The following is a 20,855-nucleotide window of genomic DNA, read 5'->3' as shown; positions in this document are numbered from 1 at the left end:
GCGGAAAGCAGAACTCTTGTCTGCTCGATAACAGGGGGGAAAGGAAAAAGTCGGATGCCACGGGACGTTCTCCTCCCCCAGCGGCTTCGTGCCAGTTTAGCCAGACTCACCGGCCTTGACATGTAATCAGACGGGTGCGGGCTCCTCAGCGGGCCTCTGGGGGTATCGGAGATTAGCCCTGAGCGGTTCAGCACAACAGGACCGGCAGACATGTCCACACGCCTCCAGATGAGATGCCACTCTTTGTAGGAGTCACCTTTTCCTCCTCGAGCCTCCAAGCACGAGGGCAGACAAGCCTTCTTGCAACTCCAGCAGACACATGTTGCTGCTGCAGTGATTTACGGTTAGATTTTAGCCGACTGTGAAGCATCTGTTTCCGTCTTTGACACGCGCCGCATTGGGAAGGCGCCCACAAAAACGCCTTTTTTTTTTCATGAGAAAAGAAGAAAATACTTTCTATAGATCCTAGATGTTTAGTCCATCATTCTGTGATCTACCTCTGCTCTCCAGAACCTCTGGATCGGCCCCCTCCCAGTCCCGTCTCTCTCAGGCTACACGGCAGCGAGCGGCTTTGAATCACTGCGCCGAATATGTAAATGGATGCCATTAAAGCTCTCTTTCTTTAATTAGTCTTTAGATTTCATGACTGAGCGCTTCCAATTATGGATCAATGTCTCATTTCTGCTCACGCACCCCTGGGTGAGTGGAGGCAGTTTTTCCTTTTGCAAAATGCTTTATAATGCCTCTTCTGCCAAGAAGGCTGCTCACATCACACTCTGCAACTGCTGATCAATGCAAAACGTTGCTGCTGCAACCCCACCGCCATGTGCATTTATGAACGAGTGCATTTTCCTTTTTGAAACTTGGTAACATTTTAGCACACCCAATAACTGCAACAGCCTGTGTGAAATTGTAGTATAGGAGTTATGAGTGGGCAAACTGTAGTAGTAGTGAGCTACTGAACTCTGAAGACATTATGCCCCTTGACAATCATGAACTAAGGTTTTTTTGTTGTTATTATTATTATTATTATTATTTTTTTATGATTGATCAAGACAAAGTAGTGAGTTGAAAATTTCACCAAAAAAATATTACATTTTAAATGACCTAACAGGTAAGCGGTGATCTGAACAGATAACATTCAAATTTTGCTACTTATTAAATATTAATGCATTGATGAATGGACTGAGATCTGGTGGCTGTGTCATCTTAATTTATGCTCAGAAATACCTCAATATATGATCCAGCATTTACTTTGTTCCTCCTTCATTTTAAGACCAACTTTGCTTTACTGAATTTAGATAGTGTGTGTGTTTGCTTATTTTAGGATTTAGTTTCAGTTTATTTATTTACAAATTCAAATGTATGACATCTGACATTCATGTCACTCTGATTACACCGTCTTATTGATATTATAAGAACCGTAATGGCAGCATCAAGCCGTGGGGGTTGTGCGTTACTTCAGCAGGAACAGATACGATTGTCAAAATGAGTGAAAATATGCATTTCAGGAACCCTAAACATTTAGTCAGAGCTACAGTACAATGACTTAGTTTAATAAACTAATAAACTGAATAGTTCAGACCTAAATCTGGTCCAAGACCCGTGCTTTTCACGGGTGCTTTCCACCACGGGTGGATTCCACTTATTTTCAGAGAGTTTGAGTTGTTTTTGCAAAATAAGAGCGGGTAAAATTTGAGCTAATAATGCTGGGCGATGTGTGATGAGAAAACCCCCAAAAACAGGAAGCTGAAATTTCAGAAAAGGGTTCATTTACTTGAATTTATTTGTGAAAAAAAAAAAAAAAGTAAACCATGTAATATTTTCTTACCCGTTAAAATGTGGAATATTTCAAGGAGAATTAATGCTTTTGTAAGGGGACTGTGGAGATTATCTATGTGTCAAACTGCTCTGGTGGTATTTTAGCACTGAGAGGTGGTGAAATTCTTTCTGCAATCTAAAATGAAACAAAAGCTTTTAGTGTACTGGGAGGAGAAGCCTTACAGTGGGATAATCCCTCGCATTTTAAGGTGTTTATGGTTTTGACGGTTGCTCAGAAGTTTAATAAATGCGAAACTGAATCGCATTTTAAAGGAGTAGAGAAAGTAACATTTGCATAAGCACTTGTTTTAGTAGATTGCACTAAGTACAGTAGTTAGTACTCCCACCTCTGGGATTTTATCTTGAATTTATGTCAGAACAGGTGTGTGGAAAAATAAACGTATACCAAAAGGAAATTGGTCATTAATGGCAACGGTTAGCCAGTCGATGGGTTTGAGACGATCTTCCATCAGCCCCCAGGTGACACAATATATCTGTTATGAACTTAAGGAAGACAATGAGTATGCAGGAGTCGACTCGCCCGTCAGAGCTTTTCACCTCTCTGATCCGCGCATCCTTTCTTCAACACTGAGGTACAAGGCAATCATGCCCACACAGCCTCCGCATCACTTCCTCACCAACACTGTAATTATCCCAAACAAAGCTGCTCTGTTTACACATTATGCCTGTGGTTCTGAAACAACGGGGGTTGAAACTTTGTATATTTAAATCCATGAGCAATTTCTTACCAAAGTGCACATGTGTATAATTGTTGCACATGCATTAGCTAAGAGGAATGCCAGTGCTTTTCTTTTTTTTTTTCCTTCCTTTTTTATTTTTAATCTTTCCTTCCTCTTGCTAGATACGAGCCCGGCCTGTTGCCACAGCGAATTTGACATCTGGCTCGGCTCCACTTATTCGTCATTGACCTGTTTGCAAAAAATAAACACCGTAATACAAATCTGATCCTTTCTGTGACCCCCCTCTGTGACACCGCGCTTTGAGCTGGAGCTTAACCTTGCACATCCCTCAAGCTCTGGTGGGGGTGTGGGGTGGAGGGGTCAGAGGGGTGGATAAATCCCGGGTTGCGATCTGATACTCAAGGCCTCTCTGTTCAATGACTCTTGTGTGCTGTCCAGGTTCTGTTGCCATGCCAACAGCGGCGGAGCTGAAAGGACCTGGGATATCTGAGTCTTTAAGGACTTCGCCGAGGAGGACAGGCACCAGCAGTGTCGCAGCACCTGCAGGTGCTGAGGCAAGCCCGGACGGTCACATGATGTCACCCACAAATCATCCAGGGGCAGCCTTCGGAGGGCGGGCGGGGAGCGGGACAGCGCGCGTCTGCCGATGCAGCTCCATCCGCGCCTTAGGGCTCAGTATCTGCTGCCCCCTAGTGTGTGTGCGTGCGTGTGCGCGGCTGAGTTTTCAGCAGCCCCCCACTCCCTTACAGCCTTGAGATGTGTGCTCTGATGGGAGGAAAATTTAGTGAAACTATTGAGACAAGGAGCAATTTATTACATTGCAATTTGCTATTTAGACAGCTTTCCCATGAATGAGACAGATATGGAGTGCAGCTGACTAATAACTGATGTCGGATGCAAAAAGGTCCGAGTTCACCAGTGATGATAACTGCCGTCATTAGGGATCCATTACACCGTGGCGCCTACTCCAAGCTGATGGACTCTAATGATGATGCGCAGCGGAAAAGCATTTGGTTTTGATTAGACATTGGTGGAATGGCGCATTTCATTAACTCCGGGATGAGATTTTGTTGTCTGGGAATTGATATGCCACTGCGAGAGCCTGGGCTAACTCGCCGACTGCGTCCCGCTCTCCTCGAGGCGATAAGGAGCAATATCCAAATGTAATGAAGGAGTTCTCTGCTCCTAAGTCTCCTCTGTCTTTTTAGATTTGGAGTTCCTGCCTCTATATTTTCTCTCCTGCTAATGCGAAATGATCCCGCCCGCCAGCCTGGAAATATGAAGACAAAGTTTTCTTGCTCCACTATATTACCGCACTATTAAAAATGGATACACTCACTCTGATACACACCGGCCAAGACGCTAAATAGTATTTAAAAATAAATGATCTACACTGCCTCATGCCTCCTTAACCTGTTTTCTCATTTTGTCAACCACAAACTTAATTGCTTTTTTTATTTTTTATTATTATTTGGGATTGTATGCGACAGGCCGATATATGAAAACGTTTGGCGAACTGTTCAGATTCGGTCTCAGATGGCATTACGGCATTTCTGTCTAGTCTGGCGTCTTGCGTTTCCAGTCCAGATGAGACTGGGTGGGGGGAAGCAGTGATCAAGTATGCGTAGGAGTTGATGGTTTTTCCAGAGAGCTGTAAGAATAATCAGAAATTTGATCCATCCGCAGGCTTTGATCCACACAAACCAGAAGCCGTCTGTTTGCATCCACACTTCATTATAATCGTATAATTAATAGCACTCAGGCCTTTTGTCTGTGTGCATCTTAGAAACGGGTAAAGTATAAATGATTAAATTAAGATGATTCTCATGCTTATTAAAAGTGGGGTTTTAATTTAGACACTGTAGGTTATTTGAAATGTAACAGCCTAGTCCTTTTTTTTTATTATTTGCCTCTAGAGAATAACTTCAATGGAAATTACATTTACTGAAGTATTTCTTTCCCACTGGTAAGAACAAAAGAGAATAATATAAAATGCCTCTAAGTATAGTTGAGAACTGGCCTGTGGACTGACTTTTTAAATCCATGTATTAGAAGTTTTCCTTTTTTTTAAAATAGCTTACACAAGGAGGATAAAAAATAAGCAAGCAGGGAAGTCATGATGTATTAGAAACGTACCAAATCTCTTGTAAGTCTAGCGACATTGCAGATCACGATTAGTAATCTCTAGTGTAAAACATCAGGATACTTCATGAGGAAATCCCAATTTAAGCTCTCACAACCATGATGATGAAAGATTATTTGAAAATCTAAAGAAGCTGTCATGTTTTCTTCAAAAGCAGAAATCCATGTTAAAACTGAAGCACTTTGAAGACTTAGGCATCTAAAGCTCTTGATTAAATGTGTATCATACACAACGTTTGCTCAAAAGAAAAGATCTTACTTGGCTCTATTGTTCTTTTTTATTTTGACGGATCTTTGCTGATATCTGATGAATTACATGTTGGACAATTACTCTCAAACATTTGGCCTGTTGGAATTGAAACCAAACTCATATAAGACATCTTTAAATACAAATATATTTGTGGAGAAATGTTTTTTATGCTTACAGTGTTCAGTTAGTCAGAAAAGTTAAGTGATATTTTTGGGTCAGCTCAGACTAACATTTATATTTCAATTCAAATAAAATATAAACTTGGATGTTATTGGAGTTAAAAGCCATATCTCCAGGGTAACAAGATCATAGCTCTGATACTTAGTTTGGTCCTCACACATTTCTGCTAAGGGAGTCTGACTGCCATGGATGGTTTCTTGTGTGTCTACTCATAGCCATTGAAGTTGGCTTGCATTTGTATGTGGCCTCCACGGCTATTTTGTGAGGCCGTCACATTCAGAGATTTCAGCTACAAATCTTTTGGGATACGTTTTTACCTGCCTGACATTAAGAGACGGACACTTTTTGCCCATGTCTTCATTGCAAAAGAGCCAAGTCTTATTTAACATGACCATTCTAAGACATGAACATCCTTTAATTTGAACTATTCAGTTTTAGCTTTAGCTGTCCGTTTAGAGCCGTCCCGCTTAAATGCGAACTTCTACCCCATCCTACAGCTTTAGCAGGTTTTCACCATACACTTTGCCATCATCAAATATGGTGGTGTTACTTTCACCACCTTGTTTCTCTGAATGTTGCGTTCAGGGTCATGTGCAGTGTTTTGCATTTGACCACAACTTGCTTGTTCTGTCCTCTACATGGTTTCTAAAGGTTCTAATAAGTTTGAACTCCTCCTGAGTCTCCACAATCCTCTGATCAATGCTCTTCTTCACAAACATCAGTTAATGTTGGCGGCCATGTCTTGTTAGGCTTCCAGCTGGAAAACCCCTCCATGGGATGCTTAACGTTTGTGGTATTGCTTTAGATAACCTTGCAGCAAAGTACAGCACACCTTCATTGGTCATCTTTAGGTTGTGTTCATCGGCCTTAATCATGCTGTTCTTTCATTAAATCTCTGTACTACTTAGGTGGCTTTGGTTGCTCTGATTTATTTAGGGGTTCAAGATAATAGGTAAATGACTGAAAAGGTTAAATAGTAGCATTATTTTCCTACTATTTCACAAGTTTTCAGTATTTTGTGTTGGTCTCACATAAAATCCCAGTATAAAGTATTGAACTTTTTTGGCTATACCATGACAAAATGACATTTGCTCTGCAAAGTTATGTTAAGTTATTGCGTGTACCTCAGGGTTAACTTCATATCGCTTGGTATGAGTTTACTAAAAGGATCATGAACTTCTCAGAATGGGTGTCTGCTGAGGAAAGGAAATTGCTTTGGAGCATGACAGTATAGATTGGACTCAAGAAGTATCTGTGTGCCAAAACCGAGATCTGTGTGATGATTTATGCTGCCTGCATTGCACTTTCAAAGACTGTTACCAAAATCTGTGTTATTCCTTCCACATCCCCATGACAACCTTTAAAACAGATACGTTGCTTTTAACAGTCTTGTTCAGTATACTCTCTATTTCAGGTTTGTCAGCTCAGAGAGATATAAATAAATGTCACTTGACGTGCCATAAATCAAAAGTATTGGTTTAGTATCTTGGTGGAAATTATAGCAACATGAGTGATGCTCCGGCTGCCTTGATTCTATCACCAGCCATTTATTGTAGCCCTCATGTAGGAAAAGCTTTGACATATTAGAAATACAGGAAACTCATACGCACATGGATCAGTATGAGCCTGCATGCCTGTATTCGCATACGCCTACATTCTCGGTGCAAACCAACTCATTTTGAGGTAGCCTGGTATTAAATTTTTTATCAAACGTGAAATTGGTGCTGTTTTGGATGTCATATTGACAAGCTATCGTCTTGCGCTTCCATACAGACGGATTCTCCATCTAAGGATGGATAGAGCCCTCATAGACTGCCAAAAACTTTTTGTTTGCGTCAACTCAAACTCACAAAAAAAGAAAATGCGCTGTAACGTTTTTTCCAGTTTATGTTCAAAGTGTCCCTGTGAGCAGCTGAAGGAAACATGAAGATTTTACTTTGAATGATTTAATCTAAACTTTGGTTTAAAGCTCTATACACACAGCTCAACCCAAAACTTTATTTTTCCAACCTCTAAGACTTTGAGCTCATCGCTTTAAATATATAGTCAAAATTAATGTAGAAACAAGCAAAAAGCTACTCGGCAGCTATTAAAAGGTTGTGATTAGTGTAATGCCAAGAAATATTTTTTATTGAGTTGGTATTTTAAAAAAAAAAAAGTTAAATAGAGACATAAATATTTCATTTTCCAACTAGAGACTCCTTAGATTTTTTTGAGAGGTTTGTTTAATTTACTATCAGAAAAAAAAACAAAATCTTGATTGAATGGAAATACTTTTAAATCTAAATCTGTCAGGTGTATGACTGATTAGAAGAACAACACGACGATTTCTATATGAATTTGTTTGCTTTGTCCTGTAATGGCATTATTTTCCCTTACATATATCTCCTGTATGTCTTTATTTTTTAGTTACATTTGTTTGTCACCTTTCTCACCGTCTCATTGCATCACTCTTTTTTTGTATTTTGCATGCAAAGTAAATATTATTTTGTTCTAATGTACTCCTGCTGTACATCCATTTGCTTTTCACAAACATATTACTGGATTTCACAAAATTGCCACCTTTAGCTCTGCAGACCTTGATGCGGTATAGCAGCTTTCAACCTTTGCATTCAGGTTCACTTATAAAATTAGACTAATGGCAAGTATAACATTAATATTAAGTACCATTTGAAACATTTCATGTATGTTTTTCCCACCTCTTTCCGTTTGAAATGGACTTTTCATTGTTATCTGCAGTGTGATTTTGGCTTTTGAGCGTGTCCATGATTACAGTACATTCAGGCTCTGAGTAATTTGCTTTGATTGTAGAGTGGCTAATCAGAGGGTCAGGAAAATGTTACCGGGCTCCTTCAGAAGAAAGATCGTGCTTCATGCTGTGATCATCTGCGTTTTCTGTTGGATTATTTATTTATTTTTTTTTGTGCTTTGAAATCAGCTCTGACCACTGAGGTTGCTCGTTGGTAGCAGGCTTGGAAAGAAAATCTTGTCTAATGGCCACCTCTCTCTCTGAAAAATAAAAAATTAATCCGTGACTTAGATAAATCAAACTTGTGCTTGCCTTCCGTCAGTGTCTGCCCAAATTTAATGCATATGTCTATTAAAAAAGGGCATTTATTGTCATTTTTGGATTTCCTGTCCAATTATGTTCACGCCTCTTGCTCACAACAGTTGGATTTATTTCTGTCACCAAGGACGGGAAATTATTCGGCACAAATTTGGGATCGTAAAGTTAAGATTTATGTCCCAGTTCATCCAGGGAGGAGGAGAAACTCAGTAAAAAACTATATAGCAGTAGCTATGTACCCAACAAACCGGCACCTTATGAAAAAATGTAAAAGCTCTCTGAAGCCCAGACTGCTTATGATTCAGCAAGAATGACACAGGGCTGGGTGTGCTGTGGTGGCGCAGGGGTTTAGCACAACCCACATATGGAGGCCTTAGTCCTCAACGTGGCCGTCACAGGTTCGATTCCCGACCTGGCGACCTTTGCCGCATGTCTTCCCCTTCTCATTTCCCACTTTCCTGTCAATTAATTATCAAATAAAGGCCGCTAGAGTCAATAAAACCTTTAAAAAAAAAAAAGGAGTTGTCAGTTCACAAGTTATGATGAAAATAAGTCATTAAATTGTTTTCAATGATAACTGTATAGATATGCATGTGTTGTCGTGGTTTCAAAGTGTATTTAAAGCAGGGTCTGGCTGCAGCTGGAGTCAACTACAACACACGCCCATGTAAAATTCACTTAACCTCTAAGTCAGGATGCCATACAACTGTTGATAACAAAATGTATGGTGATCTACGTCATGATTCTATGTTGCTGATTAAATAAAATTATATGGTAATGACGTGTCTGACAGATATAGCCGTGAGTTCGTGCTAAGCTTATGACGATCTGACAGCATATGCTGACCTGACAGAACACCGTTCTTTGTTCTTGTAATGTTCTGCGTACACTGCAGTAGCTACGATGATTTTATTTAATTTTGTACATTGATAGTTTTTTAATTAACAAATAAACAAAACACAAGAACGAAAGAGCACGCAGAGCATGCACATTACTCCCATTGTTTTCATTCAAAGTGACAGCTGTAATGTGTGCCATGGTGTCAGACTACCTCGCTTCATGTAGCGGGAGAGAGGGTGAGAACAGTCATGGTGTGCACCTTGTGGTTGGTTACTTCTTGCTTGTTGCTCCTTGGTCAGTGTTCATAGTTGGGCGTTATTTACCGTCAGGGCATTGCCTCAATTGCTATGTTTAATGGTACAGAGAGAGAATTTTGCTATGTTTAATGGTTTTTGACATGAGCAATATGGGCAAACACCCAGGTCGTTATCTTTTTAGGGATGGCACGAGGCTACCGCGGATTGTAGCACAGAGATGGAACCAAAGCAGAACAAAGAGTTTGTTTTGCTTTTAATATTGGTCAAATTGATTAAGTATTTAATATCTAGGTGTTTTTATGGGAATATGGATCTTTTAGATCAATTTGAGAAGTAATTTTGATCATATTTCACATTTTATCATATCATGTAGCGCAGGGCGCAGGTCTTGGTCTTGACTTGGTCTCGACTTCCCTCGGTCTTGGTCTTGACTTGGTCTCGGACCCTAAAAGTCTTGGTCTCGGGTTAGGTGGTCTTGACCACAACACTGTCCACTGGTCAGTAGGTTTAGTGCCTTGCACAGGAGCACATCAGCAGCAAAAGACAGTCGGACCTTGTGGATCTATGTGGCACACCATTATTCACTCTTTGTACTCACTAACTTAATATACTCACCTTTTTATTGTCAAAATGGGCTTCTGTTTGTTTTTGTTTTGTACTTTCAACATTTTCTATTTATATCTCAATGATGAGATGATGAAGTCATATAGTTAATGTGATTAGACACACAGAGATTCTATACATATAATTCTATTCCAAATTTATTTTTCGTAATACTGCATGGTGTGGTATTGCCTGAGTAGTCATTTCATTAGTGATAATTTGGAAATAATTAGATTGGAGATTCATTAGACAGCAATTACAATGCTTAATGGCGTATAACACCATACCTAAGCAAGCTGTTAATTGTTATTATGATTATTATGGAATGCATAATTCATGAAGTAATAACGTGAACGAAGTGAACAATGAGAAAAGTCAAGTATTTAGAAACAACAAAGGGCCAGGGTTTCTTCATTACAAAAGCCACACACTCGTGGTGGAAAAGGTCGGCATCTGGTCAATTATTTAATAACCTGTCAATCACAAGGACACTAACAGCATTAAATAAGATCAAAATTACATTCCCAAACAGTCCGGCTCTGAGGAGCCACGCAAATTTCAGATGATCTTGAATCACTTTTAGACCGACAATGCAATTATTTTTATGTTTCTATAGAAAAAAAAAGAAAATATTTGCATTTTACCATTGTTATCAAATTACCTTTTTTTATGTTAGACTCCTCATTTGCATAGTTTTCCAAACACACACACAGAGAGACACAATCTTGAATAGGGTTTGATACCTGTAGTTTTCACAACATAAGTACAATTTACAATTTCTATTTGTTCAGCAATTTCTTGCTTGCCTGTTGGCTCCAAATTACTGCGGATGCGGAACAGCACACGTTTGATCGGTATGGAATCATAGCTTACGTAGAGACATTTGGAAATTCTCCAAAGCCTAAATATCAATTGTAAAGCCGACAGACAAACAGGGTCTGCAGTAAAAAGCTAACTTCTTTTTTTAATAAAGCAATACGTAGTCTTGTGTCGCCTTGACAATGTCATGAAGGAAGGACGTACTGTGGCTCCAGCAGCTGCAAAATGGGACAAATACCTACTGTATAGTTTCCACTAGTGATGGTTCGGCCATCACAGTAAGATGCCGTTTTATAATCATTTCAGAATTATTTTTGCCACGTGTAAACATATAGTTAACTTTTCCCGTTAGAGTCTGCTCTAAAGTGTGCTGCTTCACCTTTATCTGCAGTTTCAGAATTAGCTGTTGCATCGGCAGGGCGACCATTTTATTTATGCTGTGAGAAATGCTGGAAACTGGAACATTAAAGTAAACACACGAAATGGTTTCCAATTTTAAAATAGTCCAAAATTCCTACGAGATGCAATCTGTTTATCACTGAAAAATAACGTTACGTAATGGGCAACAAATAAATCAGATTTTTCTCCTAAACACTTTAAAGTTTGGAACACTTTTGGAGGCTAATAAAATATTTGTGACTTCCTGACGTCACGGTGAATGAAAAAAACTTGACTTGACGTAGCTTTTGTGAATCACCAGAGTTTGTGCACATGTAAACATGTGTAGCATGCATAATATATCAGAAGAATGCGACAGCTGGGGACACTGAATGCTGCGTTATATCTTAATAAATTAGGAAGTGTGTTCTTATGACATTTAGAAACCCTCGTTTCGGATCAGTGATCCGCATGCTTGTGTGGCAGTTCGTAGGTACCTCGTGGCACGTGTCTGCAAGTGCACACCTAAATCGACATTTTTGTGTGTGTGGGCACACACGCATGTGTGTCAGAGCTTCGTTTTGCTGACTCGTTTATTGCTGTTCCAGGTGAAGGAGCGTAAGAACAGCAGCGTTTCAGGGGCTGTTCTCAAGCACCACTGAAGCCTCAAATTTGATTATTTTTTTTCCCTTGCTCACAAGTAGTCAAGTTCTGTGCACAAGGCCACCACATACACACGCATAGTGCCACTTCTGATCTTATCAGCTTACATTACGCATCCTAAATTGCCATTCTCTTCAGCTTTTCATGGAGCAGTAACCTTTTGTCCTGCTGAACCTCTGGCATTTATTTTAAACCTTACATGCACTGTTCAGTGGAAAGATTGTTTCAGTGTTTTTGCTTTAAACAACACTATGAGAGTTGTTGCTAAATCATGAACCTCCAAGTGCAAATAGTGGAATACTTCATTTTCAGGTTTTAAATGAAAGGTTTTTTCTGCTTTTGGTCTGCAAGTGTCAAAATGCAGAGAGGGCTGGCAGTGGTTGAAAACTGAATAGTTTGATCAAATAAAAGGAATTTACAGCAAAAATACAGCAAGATCATTTTGTGGAACATGGTAGGCGGACTGAGAAATGAACGATGCTACAGGAATTGATGACAGGAACAGAGAGAGGCTTAAATACTGAAGCGGTGATTGTTGACAAGATGCAGGTGGTTAATTACAAAACAGGCAGACCTATGGAAGATGGAAAATAAAGAGAAGGAACGCAAAAGAGAAAATGCCTGACAAAGAGTCTAAGATATACAAATACAACAAATGGAAAAAAAAAATACAAGAATAAACTAAAAAGCTAAATGGCAGAATGTGTATGGCAACACCTTCTAAGTAAAAATAATAATTAACTAAATATGGTAAAATCTCTTAAGTGACAATAAAGAACACAAAAACAACTGAAAATCAAAACCCACTCAGGGATTGTGACGGTAAGCAGATCAGTTTCCTAACTGATCCAGATTCAGTTAGGAAACACACTTTAGATTTATTTTGAGCCAAAATATATTCATTAGTGAACTGAAATGTTGCATTGTTTTATCTGTATATATTTAATCAAGATTAACATGCAATAGACCAGCACCAGTTGTTTGTAACTTGCAGGATGTTGTTTAAAGTCAGCTGAACTTGACCAATAATCTCTCCTAATTTATAACAGTCGACTGAAATGGAGCAGGATGAAACCGTAACTAATGGAAATAAGATATATAATAAAATCTTCACAAAATAATGTGCAGTGTAATTTATAATTAAAATGGGAATCTGTCAAAAACACAGTCAGATTAAAAAAACAAACATCCAGTCAATCCCTCCCTTCATTCCTCTTCCATCGCTCCAAACCCTCCATAAACAGAACAGGATGACAAGGGTTGGATTATTTCAATGAAAATCACATCAAGTTTGTCATCTGCGCCAGTGTCACAGATTACAGTAAAATTATTTTATGTGCACTTCCTCTAACAAAAACAAACAACTGAGTAAAACGAGAAGTTCTAATGCTATCCATATGATGAATAAAAAAAATCAACATGTATCATGAGTAGCAAATATTATCTAAGATCAGGTAAAACTGGTAACATATTTCAAAGAGTTAGGGAAATATGTTATATCTGTGTCACTGCATTTGTGCCATCATAAATGATGTGATTTTGTTTGGATGTTGGGTTGTGAAGGCAGGTATTTGGCAAACGATGTCAAGCTTTTATGATTAAAACAGTTCAGTCTGTGTCACTTTCATCAAATAGAAATCGCAACCATCTTCAGCTATTGAAGTATATTTGGCAGGATGACTCCTACAGGGACCCTTCTGCACTTTCTTTTAAATGTAAATGTGGGCTGCCTGAGGCTGGCAGAGCCTCAGCTAAACCGCCCTGTTCCTCCCATCCAGAGCACAGAAAAGGGCAAAATCAGTGGCAGACGCGACACCGGCTACATTTACATGCACACGGTACTGAAACCAAAAATTATCCAAAAGCACATCAATGATTAAACCAGAATAATATCTAAAGCACTGCAGGTTGAATCAGATAGTGCCAGTAAGCCCAGTCACTTACGCATCAAGACAACGACCCAAAGCCCAGCAAGGCCACACCTGAATGACTTAAAAGGAAATCAAAAAAACAAAATGAAGTTCAGCAGTGGGTTTGGCTGCCTGGACTCATAGTTTTGTTTTTCCTTAGTGGATGAAATCATCATATGAAAACTGCAATTTTATTTACTTGGCTTACCTTTACCCAAAATCAGATATTTGGACAATGTCTAGATATTTGGTGTTCCTATTTCTAAAAAAAAAAAAAAAGTATTGATGTGGTTCTTTTTAGTGTTTTCACACAGGCGCCGATGAGAACTGTGAATCAGATGCTGATTTTAGCATAATTAACAGATAACAGCTAACGAGTTGCAGAACTTTGAATTCGCTCTGTCATTTGCTAAATAATAACCACAACACTGCCACAAACAGTATAAGAATATGTGGTAACACTTTATTTGTAGGGGTGTGCATGAGATTGACATGACACCGTCATAAACATGACATAGCAAATGTCATGAACATGAAGGAGTCTTCATGAATGTCTATGACTGTTGTCAAGAAGTGTCATTCGGTAAATAATGACATTTTTAATGCAAAGTTGTTAAAAGTTGCATTAAAAGTCCATTAAAATTGCCAACTTTGCATTATTCAGTAAATATTAACACTTTCAATGCAAAATTGTAATAAAACTTCCATTAAGAGTGCAACAAAACGGATAACAGAGGGATGAGCTGCTCTCCAAACAGCTGGAGACAACTTCACCTCTTCCTGTTGCGTCTTACAAGAAAGACGCTGAATCAGAGGAACAGGAGAACATTTTGGTGGTTTTAAAAATCTCGGTGTACCTTGGTATTCCTAGCTAATTCTGTCAACACAACAAGACACCAGAACTTCTTCTCACTTTACAGTAAGAGTCTCAAAATAGATACAACAGCTCACAATCATCGCAACAGACAAAGTGACGTTCTGAAGGTGTGTGGATTTCGCTCCATCAACCACATTTTGATGAGAAGTTTGTGATGTTTTAACATCAAAGATCTTGTGAGATTACATCTCATTTCAGCCCTCACAATCTAAAAAAACAGACATCTACAACTTAAGTCAGCAGTTATAGAAACGCGATACTCGCCGTCAGGCATTACCGTGTCCTACAGGCTCTGGACGGCGACACGAAGCAGAACCCCTGATAATTGTCAACCTGTGTTTACAGACAGAATATTCTCTGGCATTAGAGCTCCACAACCAAAGCAGACAGAAAACACCCATCCGTTTTCTGTCTGTATGGTGGTTGTCAGCTTGCTCTCTGTCCAGCTGTCTACTGCAGCACATTATACAAGCACTGTTGGAGTCCATCACTACTTGTTTCAGCAGCCTGGAGGACTGGCCCTGGGAGCAATAATTAGAAAGTATAGTATCAATACCAGAACCCAGTTGACCAGTGCAGTTTGCACTTCCTGATGCCCAGTCGTCAGATCAAATCGGTTTGTCATTCTTGTAAGAAAAAGCTTAGATGTGTTTAAGATTGCACCATGCATTCTGAAAGCACTGTTATGTGAAAAAGGATTACTGGGAAAGTTCAGCAGTGGCTCATTGGGAAAATTTTGGCAGCTTTGAAGAGCCCAAGTCATTTTATCTTCAGGGCTACTAGCAGTGGAGGCGTGGGAAGCCGTCATGCGTCGCCATGACTACGTTTTTCTTTTAAGACAATCATTTCCATCACATTGTCATTTTGATGTATAAATAGCTTCATAAGGCATTTCCGCCCATCGCATTATGATGCTAAGGTATTCACATATGTTTCAGCGTGTCGCTGCTCCGCGGCTGCTGGTGTCATGGTGATTAATAGGTGCCCTCAACGTGCCTAAACAGCATCCTTTCAGCACTCTGTGCTATTCTGAGTGATTCTGTCGTCAGCGTCTCCGGTCGTACCTTGTCAAGTCCGATACCCCCTCCCGTCTGGTCCCTGAAGCCTGAAGGGCCAGCTGCTCTTAACCTCAGGGCTTCGAATCTACTGAGTCTTTCCCGCCTACCTCTGGCTCCCCTCTGGTCATCTGTCAGGCTTCAGATGTTGTCAAATCGGAGCTAGCTTAAATGTTTTGAAGCTTGGGCCAGCCGTACGTCACACCGCCACAGGCCAGGCCTTTTGTTGTTAATCGAATCTGGCCCAGTGCCGAAAGTGACAGTGGAATGAGCAGAGGGTCATGTGATCATTACCATAAACTTGAACATTAGAGTTTGACCCAAGATCGCACACTAGTGTCTTCACGGTTGATGTCAGACGGGTTACATCCCAGCTGACTCCAACATTTCAGTCTCAGTTCATTGTATGAAACTTTCCAGGGGTCCAAAAAAACATCCAATGTTGTCATCATGGAAAGTTTTCTTGAAACTTTCTCTGTAATGTTTATCGTGGTTGGATTTTTATCAGCTGTTTTCTTTTAAAGGCATACACAGAAACGACGGGCCTGATCTGGAGAGAACGAGCAAAAATGGATGGATGGTTCCTAATCGGTCCTGATTGCAAAATCTAAAATCTAGCCGCAGACACTCGGCTCCGCTCTAAACCCCGACACTCCTCTGAGCCCTCACTGCTCCTTCTGGTTCATGCGTGATGTTCTCTTTTGGTCGGGGCTCCTGCAAAGGAAAACTTGTCTCCTCTGATTTATGACTACGGACTTGGAAAAACAGTGCAGTGAAAAGTATTTACGCCATGAAAGATTTATTCTGCTTTTGCTCTTTCTGTCACACCTAAATGTTTCACATCATCAAACGCATTTTAATGTCAGACACAAATATTCAGAGTAAACACAGAAAGCTGTTTAAGAAAAAAAATCCGAAACCCTCTGACATTTAGTGTGACATCGCTCTGCTGCCCTCAAACATATCATGAAGAAAATAAGAAAATATTTTGAAGACAAACTGAAAGAGATTAAAATCTGCTTTTACATACATTTTTTTTATAGATAGATAGATAGATAGATAGATAGATAGATAGATAGATAGATAGATAGATAGATAGATAGATAGATAGATAGATAGATAGATAGATAGATAGATAGATAGATAGATAGATAGATAGATAGATAGATAGATAGATAGATAGATAGATAGATAGATAATTACTGTTTACCCACTCTTTCAAAAATGTTTCCTTTTACCAATTTCACAGTTTGAGAACAAAGAATGAATTTGCATGAAATTATCATTTAAAAAAAGGTTAATATCTTGGATTTCCTCACACAAGGACACCCTGTTTTTAAATTTGTTCACAATATTTACGGCGATGTTGACCAGACAACGAGGCTCTGCCAAGGTTTTCATCCTGTAACTCACTGTATGTTTTGAAATGCTCTCGACTTTCTTTATATTAATTAATCCCGTGTCCTTCTGTAACATTGAACCTCCTCACCGTATGAAGCCAAAATACTTTCATATGCAGACTTACTTGACTTGATTCCTGTTTTGACTCCTACATTCTTCAGATGTGGTGCCTTGGTTTACCTTTGCACGCTCAGAGCAGTTCTCTGTAGACTGACGTTGACTTGTCCGGATGATGACTTGCATATGTTGGTTTTGTTCTGTTATAAGGTCACTTGTAAACTTTAATTGCTGTGACTCTGTTACTCGGACCATGTTTCTGCATTAATGCTTTCGGGTGAAGCTGCACTTCTATTCCTTAGTCATCCAATCCTTCCTCAGCAGTAATAAAATATTTCTCACTAATAAATACAGTAATGTGTTAAAGTTTCCTTTGACATTCATTTCACAGTTTTCTTTGATTTTCCGATTTCTAGTTTCATATAATGTTTAAATATGTAAACTTAAGTTTCAATAAGCCTACATGTGTTCTAAGATGTGTAAACAAATTGCAAAAGGGAAATTAACTCTTTGCTGTCTATGTACATTTTAGGCAAACCAGGTTACTCTGCCGCCATCCTCATTCTTCTCAAGTGTTGTGATTTTTATTTTTCCTCTCTTTTTGCCAAGGCAACCTGCCTGTTCTGGGGAAAGTAGGCCATTTGTGCTAATGACTGACAGTGGATTTGTGTGACACTTGATGTCTGCCACATATTCAGTGGTTTATTTCTGGGTCTTTAGCGCATTATCTGTTAACATTGTTTTTGTTTGTTGGTTTTACTTTTTGTTGTTGTTGTTGTTTTGTTTTTTTTCCAGATGAACCTTGTGGCTCCTCTGGTCTACAAACAGAGATTAGCATCTGTCTCCCATACACAGCATTGTGGGACGGTTATGTAAGGAGGTGCTGTCGTGCTGCGCCCTCAACGGCTCGCCACGTTGATTGGTGCAACGTTATGAAATGTGACACAAGTTATTTGGTTGTCACCTTAATTATTTATATACACCTCTGCTGGATGTGAAAATTGGGTTGTTGTGCTCCACTACGCAACAACTCCTTTATTCTCTCGGTGCAAAAGTGAACGTCAGGAGAGTGTCCTATGTGAATATAAGAGCAGCAGATAGAGTATTTCTATTATTTATCGCTTTACTGCTTTAAGGACCCGATTTATAATTTATGACGTTATATGTTTGCGTGAGTTGTCGTTCCAAGAGGTTGCAGCTTTTTTGTTCTTGCCGTAATCGAATTTGCCTTTAAAGGTATCAGACGTAATGCCTGGAGATTTACAGTATTTCCTGCTCCACATATGCACAAAGAACCTCTTCTCCACACAAATTGCCGCGTGGATTTATGCATCTCTCCCCGTCTGTCTCTTCTCACCAGATTACATGACGGCGTTTTGCACCAGGGTACCACAGAGAGCGCGTGTGAAATTTATTGGCGAGGAGTTCCTGCCATTTGACACGCGGGATGCGGCTAACAGATCTCTTGCCATTTCGCGTCTCCTCCGGCTCCTGTGCAATGCTGACCTTTTCCTGCCTCCGGCTGTATATTTAAACTGTGAGAACCAGAGACTTACGGTGCCATGGGAAATTTTTTTATTAGCAACGCTCTCCATTTGTCTGACTTAATTCAGAGCTGCTGCGGATCATGGCAAAGCGCGCTGCGTATTTACGGTCCTCCAGAGCAAACAAGGGCGCCGGTGACAAACCTCACCATCAACACCTTAGCGGGGGTTGATGTGCAGCGGAGCGTTTCTTTAAACTGTCCCAGTGAGAAAAAACCTCGGGCATTAAACTGCAGCTTCTTTTAACAGATCTTATAAACTGAGGTGAAACAAATGGAATGGTTTTAGATGACTTCCTGTTGATACGAACTTCAGACTTTTTAGGACTTGTAATCCTAAGGTCACACAACGACCAATGAGTTCACAATCACACGGAAACCTTAGATTTAGAAAGCATTCATATCCATTTACCTTTTTTTTCTTTTTTTACATTTGCTTACATTACAACCACAAACTTAAATGTATGATTTTATTGTTATACATAGACCAGTATAAAGTAGTGCACTGAAAAGTGTAGCATGCATTATGCCCCCAAATAAGCTGCTTTCAGAGGTCACACATTATCAGACAATGGAAAGAGAAAAACTGGGCAAGAGGCCCACAGTTACTCTAGAGGATCTGTAGAGATCTAAAGCCAAATTGAGCTTTTTTGGCATAAATTAAAAACGCTTTGACAATTCGAATTTGACACAAGGTGGTGGCAGCATCATACTTTTTGTCAGCAGGACCTCACTGAAAAAAAAACTGGTGGAGACCAAACAACACTCAGACTGGTTTTGGAGATTCAACACTAAAGTGTAATAAAATGATTTAGATCAAATAATATGCATGTGTTTTAATAGCCTAGTCAAAGTCCAGACCTAAATCCAATGGAGAATCTTTGCCAAGAAGAGTTGCTGGTTCTTATTAATCCCTTAGAGAATTTGTGACAAAGTTCTGTTTGGAGATGTTCAAAGTTTAAAGACATACCCTAAAACATTTGATGCAGTCGTATCAACATGTGGTTCAAGAAAGCATTAATATCACATTTTTTTAGGTTGTTACTCGTAAAAGGTGTTGAAAACCACACACACTTTTCCATCCACTTTACAATCATGTGCAGCCCTGTGTTGTTGCATAAAATCCCCACCACAAAACTGTGAATTATCTGCATAATATGTGAGAACGTGTGTTAAAGTTCAATGGTTATGAACACTTTAGGCACAGAGTTATTTCTCACCCAGCCATGTTTCAACCTTGACTGATGTCTTTTTTTTTTGTTGTTGTTTGTTTGCTTATTTGCAATTATAGATCTGAGTTGGGAGCTCAGAGGGTTCTCCAGGTGGATCTAAAAATGGAAAGCTTCCCACAGCCGACAGGCAGCCGCTGGATGGCCTGGCAAGTGGAGTACCCGGCCAGTCGCGCCATCACAAAAGAGGTCGAGACAGAGATTCGCCTGGCGCAGGAGGAACTGGCAGGCATTGTGCCTCTGGCCATGGTGAGTGATGTCTCATCCAGCTCAGTGGAGCATCAAAATACACGGCTCCTCTCTTCTTGCTCTGCATGTAAAATCGAGTATTTAAGTAGTTTCAAGCACAAATTTATGCCCGGATCCTGTGCTCATGGGTTTTCATAGCAGGGAAAAAAAACAACAACAAAAAACTAAACTAACTACCGATGGGGGATAAATTTGACAGAATGACATATTCAGGACACGGTCTTGTTTCAAAACAAATACAAATAAAATTGAAATTATGCAATGAATTTATATATGCTTAATGTAACAGTAATACTATTAGCACACACTTTGTTGTAGTTTTGTTCACATACTTTAACAACAAATAACATCACAAACACCGAGAAACACACCTGAAAGCTCAGGAATGGGATTAAGGAAATGACTGAAGTGTAATTAGGTTATAAAATTTAAAACTTCTGGTGCTTTCAGAGAACATCTGTCTCATGCCACGACACGGATGGAGCTTATTTTCCATTTAGTTGATCAACTGACCAAACTGGATTCTACTTCAGGTATCGCAGTGTAAGGGGAAAGTCACTTTGAAAACCAAGTTTTTGCTTCCGCTTTACCACTTTATGCTGATATGTCTTATAAACCACAGTAAAATACATACAGCTTTCACACACATACATCCAGTCTTCACCTCTCGGACCTCTGCTGCTTTCATTAGGAAGGTAGAGGCGGTGATATCCTGCAGGCCGGTGCCCTGTAGCGTGCATTTAGGATCAGGGGCGGGGAGAAACGAGAGCGATGTAGTTTACCACAGGCCTCAGATTGGATCTGGTTTTGACC

At 39.7% G+C, this 20,855-nt stretch overlaps 1 protein-coding gene across 1 annotated transcript in view; it reads left to right on the top strand.

The window, feature by feature from the left end:
• Positions 1-20,855, top strand: part of LOC103470631 (transmembrane protein 132C) — a 163,416-nt gene that overhangs the window by 98,841 nt on the left and 43,720 nt on the right. Inside the window, exon 4 of the mRNA XM_081610519.1 lies at positions 19,856-20,042. Within this exon, the coding sequence (XP_081466645.1) occupies positions 19,856-20,042 (187 nt within the window). The remainder of the gene's footprint in view (positions 1-19,855; positions 20,043-20,855) is intronic.

Source organism: Poecilia reticulata, chromosome 9 (assembly GCF_904066995.2).
Source record: "Poecilia reticulata chromosome 9, P_reticulata-male-v2, whole genome shotgun sequence".
Lineage (NCBI taxonomy): Eukaryota > Metazoa > Chordata > Actinopteri > Cyprinodontiformes > Poeciliidae > Poecilia > Poecilia reticulata.
The sequence above is the reverse complement of the archived record's forward strand: the minus strand, read 5'-3'. Positions and strand labels throughout refer to the sequence as shown.